The sequence below is a fragment of the Zingiber officinale genome, chromosome 1A, assembly GCF_018446385.1.
Source record: "Zingiber officinale cultivar Zhangliang chromosome 1A, Zo_v1.1, whole genome shotgun sequence".
NCBI classification, from domain to species: domain Eukaryota; kingdom Viridiplantae; phylum Streptophyta; class Magnoliopsida; order Zingiberales; family Zingiberaceae; genus Zingiber; species Zingiber officinale.
Window position 1 is genome coordinate 23,690,496 of NC_055987.1, and position 6,204 is coordinate 23,696,699.

Sequence of the window (6,204 nt, forward strand, 5' to 3'; positions counted from 1 at the left end):
CCCTCTCTAGCGCTTTTCGATCCAATACCACCTTATTCGCAGTATCAATAAATTAAAAAAACAATTAATTTGATTATCAACCGGATTTAATTGTTTTATATAGATTGTGTTTATTCAATTTTAATAGTAAAAATTTATCAATTCAGTGAATTAAAATTTTAATTAATTCTATTTTTAATAAATTCAATTTGTTATTAAGTTTTACTCGAATCCTCGTCCCTAGCAAAACAATCATAGGATTATGGACTTAATAATTGAATCAATCAGTGTGCTATCAGCGTGGTGGAACAAATTAATACCACGGCCGATGTCCTTTTCAGAACATTTGTTTAATGGATATTTGTTTGCGTTTTCAGTGTTCTATCAGCGTGGCAGAACAAATTCAGAACACGGCTCGTGTCCTTGTCAGAACACTTGTTTAATTTAAGATTCGTTATGCCTTTTGTCGGTTTTAGTAGCAAAAAATCAAGATTCGGCACCGAAAACTGTGAGAACCGAACTTAATTCAGCACATATATTAATCTCGAACCACTTCCACTGCCACTCCACTCCACTCCGTCTTCTATATCACCACCCTGTTTCGTCCAATCAAGAAATTCCAAGGAGACGTTACTACTGGAACTGTTATGGTCGAGAAGGAAGAGATCAGGAGAAACGTACCTCGACGCATACGCCGTTCTGACCTCGCCATGGAAAACACTAGATCGGCTTTGCTCTTACTCTTCATCATTTGCTTTAATATATGCGCTCTGCAACCACTCCACTCCAAACGCACAAGTTTAATTCGCGATTCAGGTTTTAATTCTCATGTGTTTTCCTTGTCTTCCCTGTTAGCGATCGATTAATTGTTTAGTAAATAATCTAGCCCAAAAAAAACAGAGGATGAGGAGAAAGCAGCTGCAGCGGTCTGTAGCAACAGAGCAGCGGTCTGTAGCAACAGAGCAGCAGCAGAAAGGTTGTTAAGGAGCAGCGAAAGCGGCAGCACACACGGAGGCGGCAGCACACACGGAGGCGGCAGCGAGGGTCACGAGCCGTCGTCGAGTAGCTCGGGCTCTGGATCAGCAATTCCAATCCTTGGAGCTGCTGCGGCAGGCAAGGCGAGGAGCGGCAATACTAACCACCGTCACGGCAGCAATAGTACCGCGAGCAACAACGCCAGCGTGCTGCTAATCTTGTTGATCATGGCCGGTGAGGTTCTTGCTTGTGTGCAATTTTAAGCTTCCATCAGTTGCAGACATGTATGTATGTTACATATAACTGTCTACTGTAATTAATGCTATGATGAGAAGTTTCATGGTTCTAGGCTTCACTATAGTTTTCTGTCTTAATCCTGTTCAGTCTGCTGCTAATTGATGCTGAATCACAGTCACTGGAACTCCTTCCTAGATAGTTTTCAGACCTTCGGTCGTAGATTTTTTGTCTACTATCTGGTAACTTTGATTTGTCCTCTGGACTAAGCCGAATAATTCTTTTACAATAATTTTTTTAGTTGACACGTAGATCGACTAGGTCCGTGCTGAAGTTGAACAGGCGTGTAAATCACGGGTTAGATCCGTACGTGTGCCATGTCTGACATGGCATAAACTGATCCGTTTGCACTAGAGATCGCAACATCTTATCGACTCGCCACGCCAGCAAATGATACTTCGGAAATCTCCGTCTCCTCCAAATCCTCACACAAACACAGAATTCCACACGTTTCCCCCCAACCCACCACAAATCTGTGGTCATTTTCGTCAATCCAATTTCTGTTTCTCAGAGATTTGGTTCGTCTCCCCTCTCTTGGCTTCTCCATGCAGCTGCGGAGCCTGGTGGCCACAGAAGAAGGCGAATAGAGAGAGAGAGAGAGATGGAGATGCAGTTACCGGATGACTTCCGGTGCCCAATCTCCCTGGAGGTGATGACGGACCCGGTGATTTTATCCTCCGGCCACACCTTCGACCGCGCTTCTATCCAGCGCTGGCTCGACGCCGGTAACCGCACCTGCCCGGTCACTAAAGTCCCCCTCCCTCCCTCTCCTTCGCTCATCCCCAACTACGCCCTTCGCAGCCTCATCTCCTCCTACCTCGCCAATCGCCCTTCCGCCGTCGCCTCCTCCTCCTCTGATGAAGATCACCTCGACTCCTTCCTCCTCTCTCGATTCTCCTTCCCCTCCGACGCCCCTACTCTCTCCGCCGTCCTCCGCCTCGCCCAGAGCGGGAGCGCCGCCTCTCGCCGCCTCGTCGCCGACTCCGGCGGGACCTCTGTCCTCATCCGCCACGCGGACGCTCCCGACCGCCCCGACCTCCAGGACCTGGCCCTCCGCGCCCTCCTCCACATCTCCCTCGACGGGGACGACGCGCGCCTCGGTCTGCTAGCCGAGGGCGCCCTCGAACCCATCGTCTCGGCACTCCGCGGTGGCCCTGTCGCGGCCCTCGCTGCTACCTTCCTCACCAGCCTCGCCGTTGTTGACGTCAACAAAGCCACGATCGGAGCCCACCCCGCCGCCATTCCCAGCCTAGCAGCCCTTCTCAGCGATGGCGACGGCCGGCAGCGGAGGGAGGCGGCCACGGCTCTCCATGAACTGTGCAAGTTCGCCGAGAACCGGAGACGGGCTGTGCGGGCTGGTGCGGTGGCGGCGCTCATCAGCTTCGCTAGTGAAGGGTCGGAAAGGGCCGTGCGTGTCTTAGGACTCCTCGCCAAGTGCCGAGAGGGGAAGGAGGAGATGAGGAAGCGGATAGGATTCCTTAGGGCATTGGCCGTCGTCGTTAAAACAGGGAACCCAAGGGGCGTGGAACACGCCCTCGTGGTGCTCAACTTGGTTTGTTCCGATAGCAAAGAGATGGCTTTGGAAGCCATCGGAGAAGGGATTTTGGACCTCTGTTCTGTTTTGGCCGGCGATATGAATCAAAAGATTGGGAAGAATGCCATGGAATTAGCTCGTAGTCTCAGAATTTTCTCCTCTCCCTGCATATCAGCAAACATAGGTCAGTGAAGCTACTTGCTTGATGGATTTATTTACTTGAAACCTCCTGTAAAAAGAATAAAAATCAGTTTGATCCTTTCTTTTGTTTGCTAGAAAAATCCTGTTTATATGAAAAATGTCAGAACTTGTTAGGTTGATCTAAGTTTCGCAATGGAAAAATAATATGATAGTGGTGTTTCCCTCTAGTTCATTGATGCTGACCTCAAGATTATCATTGAAAGTAGTTCATCATCTGTTTCTTGTAGGAGAGCATGAGCATTTTCTTGGTTTCTAGTGAGTTGAAACAATCTGTTGCCTTTTGTGAGTTGGGAATACCTCGAGTTTTTGTCTTTTGCCTCAATTCTCAAGTCATCTCATTCTACAACCATTAACCTTTTTATTTTGATTCAAACTGTGATTTGAAAAGTTTGGCTGTAACAATTCGAGTTTCTATGCAAATAATGGCTGATAATAAATATGTTCAAATCAGATAAAAAGGAACTGTTTCAATTTTCTTATTTCAAGTAAAACCATAATGATATGAATGATTTTGTTAGCTGTTGGTTCAGATATAGATATTGCTAATACCTTAGCTACTTATTGTTGTTGGTTTGGAGTGTTGAACAAGCAAGTTTATATTGGTGAACTATTAGAAGCTGGATGCTGAATACAAAGCTTTGAAGTTTAGGGTGAATTGTGATTCCTGAAGCAGGAAATAGATGAATGATAAAATAGGAAAGAGGTCTTTAATGAGAGGGGCATGACAAAGTTTTGTGGGATCTTCTTCGGTTGCTTAAGGTAAATAGTTGCTGGCATGCTGCAATTTTTTTTTTTTTTTTTGTCACTGGCGATGATGGTAGAAATAGCTAGTTGCAAGTCATCAATGACTATAATAGCAATTTACTGAACTTCAATCACTGGATGCATTATATTTGAGGACAATGTGGAGGCTGTTTCTCGAGTTCATGAGAGATTTCAAAATATATGAAGGGCATATGATTAAAGTCAGCGATGAAGTTAAAACTTATTTTAAATAACTTAAATTAGTTCAACTCCTACAGATGGAGAAGATCCACCAAATGCGGAATGCTAGTCAATGATTCTGAAAGGATTGTATTTTGGATCTGCACACGTTGAGTTCCTGTCTTTGACTTTGTTTTTGAGATCGCGTATGGATGGGCAACCAGTGAGTTGTCTTCGATATTGACTAAGTCATTGAACGTTAAGGAGAGTTGATTGCCCGAAGAGTTAACAAAGTTGGAAAGATAGAGAAGAGAAAAAAAAGAAAGGAGGCTAGGGGTTGTCTCGGCTCAACCACTCCGATGCTCAAATAAGATTTCCGACGAGGAAAATGGAAAAGACGAACAATAATTGTACATGTGTATATGTGAATCTTGGTCCGTAGATGCAGACTCCTTTTATAATATTACTGAGATGATATTATCTCTTCATTAATTTGATGTTGTACCACATTAGGAAAAATGTCATATCGTCATAGTATCTCCGTCATATATATCTTACCGTCTCATTACCTATGTGTTGTATTTATAGCTTGCTCCACATGCAGACAACTCACGCGCTAGTCCATGTGTTATATCAGTCTAGATATTATATTAACCCATCGACCCATAGGATATTGAGTTAATTGGGTCGATGGGCTTGACCCGTTAAGTGAAGGAGCATCGGATCAATTAGTTTAAAAGGAATGAGTCAGAGCGATCAGATCAATGGAACTAATCTGACTAAGCTAGAACGATTTGATTGATGGAGCTGAACTGGCCAAGCTAGGAGATCGGATCGGTGGAGTTGATCCAACTGAGCGGGCCGATCAGATTGATGGAGTTGGTCTGACTAAGCATGACGACCAGATCGATGGATCCGACTGAGCGGGTTGGTGAGATGGCTCATCTAGAGTAGGCCGAGGAGGGTTAGAATAGGCGAGGAGGGTTATCATGTTGATCAATATTGACTTTGACTCTCTCTCAAGAGATTAAATTGTACGAAGAGCAAGCTATTAAATTTACTAGAAAGAAATAGAAGGGAATCATTTTTGTTTATTTCATGGTCAAGATTACAAATATTGCAATATCCATACAAAACCTATGGAAACAGTATAATCCATCAAGAAATAAAACCTTAACCAGTAGAAATTGGATGAAGAAATTTAAATCTATAGGCCTAAAGCCACCATGACCGTTGCCAGACCCAATCCGAGAGTCACCTTGGCCTCCCCAGTAATGCTGCCGGGCACCGCCGCGTTCGGTGGCGAGGGCACGTTTAGTGGCGAGGGCGGTGGGGTAGAGGACGCTGGTGCCTGCGCTGGGGAAGTGGAGTCAGAAACAGGAGATGGTGGAGAGCTGCTCGGCGGGGAGGTCTCGCCCATGGCATGAACGACGTCGATCTCGAGTTGCATTCCCTGGCTGCAGTGGGTGGGAATTCCGCAGATGAAGTATCGTTTGCCGGTGGCGGTGAGTCTGATCTCTGTGTTGCCCGTCGCACTAGCTGTCGAAGTGCCGGCGTTGCACGCGCTGTAGCCGGTGCTGTCCACCTCCACCACGTCGTGGGTCGTCGGCGGGTATTTGAAAGCTGCAACGGATGGACCATTATGTTTCCTCTCTCTCAAATAGCTAGATTTGAAACAAGAGAATAAGTTGAAGATTTAAAAACTCACTCAGAGTATCCCCGATGCGAAATGTCTTGCCGGAGACCCAGTGCGTGTAGTTAGTTGAGAGATCCCAGGCGACGTTGTAGTTGACGCACAATGCGATCTCAAAAAAGGTCGCCACTGTCATGGCCGACGCCAAAGCTCTCAGCATCGCCATTTCTGCTCTGGTTCGAACGAGATGCCGTGGAAGAGGCTGCAGAGGATATGCTTAATGCCTGCTATGAAGCAGATGGATGGGAGAAAGAAGAAGAAGAAGAGAATGTGTTAAATAGAGATCAAAAAAGCACGAAGGTGGTTGGTGGCTCGGTAAGATCCAGCCTTGCTTGGCTCAAGAACGTGCAAGTTCAAAGTCGTCGAAATTGGCCAATTATATATAACAGATTGTACCAGAGAGGGCGAGAGTTGACTGTGTGCCGGGTTGCCGTAAAACTAATCATTCATTCTTTGCGCGTTTTTAGTCAATTTGGAAGTTCGTGTTGGGATGATTTATGGATTGATTGGACACATAATAGGTTGGATCCAGATAAATGTGAGAGGGGTTAAATCATACGATTTTTTTTTAAATCTCTTTTTCAAAATTAAGTACGCGACGAAA

General features: G+C 45.5%; 3 protein-coding genes across 4 annotated transcripts; 2 read left to right on the top strand and 1 right to left on the bottom strand.

Annotated features, from left to right (window-relative positions):
* The first annotated feature begins 478 nt into the window (after nt 1-478).
* Nucleotides 479-1,309, top strand: LOC122020892. Of its 2 annotated transcripts, none has more exons than XM_042578942.1 (2): nt 479-795; nt 866-1,309. In XM_042578942.1, exons 1-2 carry the CDS (start codon nt 743-745, stop codon nt 1,215-1,217), a joined length of 405 nt encoding a protein of 134 aa, XP_042434876.1. In that variant the 5' UTR covers nt 479-742; the 3' UTR covers nt 1,218-1,309. The 2 variants fall into 2 exon arrangements, with proteins under 2 accessions (XP_042434876.1, XP_042434866.1); XM_042578932.1 differs by having other exon boundaries at nt 512-795; nt 880-1,309.
* A 315-nt stretch (nt 1,310-1,624) lies between these two features.
* LOC122020882 (U-box domain-containing protein 8-like) lies at nt 1,625-3,150 on the top strand. The gene has a single exon (XM_042578921.1). The coding sequence runs from the start codon at nt 1,850-1,852 to the stop codon at nt 2,972-2,974; it is 1,125 nt and encodes a 374-aa protein (XP_042434855.1). The 5' UTR covers nt 1,625-1,849; the 3' UTR covers nt 2,975-3,150.
* A 1,828-nt stretch (nt 3,151-4,978) lies between these two features.
* LOC122001226 (cucumber peeling cupredoxin-like) lies at nt 4,979-5,949 on the bottom strand. The gene is made up of 2 exons (XM_042555867.1): nt 5,616-5,949; nt 4,979-5,530 (listed from the first exon to the last, which is right to left on the bottom strand). Exons 1-2 carry the CDS (start codon nt 5,764-5,766, stop codon nt 5,115-5,117), a joined length of 567 nt encoding a protein of 188 aa, XP_042411801.1. The 5' UTR covers nt 5,767-5,949; the 3' UTR covers nt 4,979-5,114.
* Between the last annotated feature and the right edge of the window lie 255 nt (nt 5,950-6,204).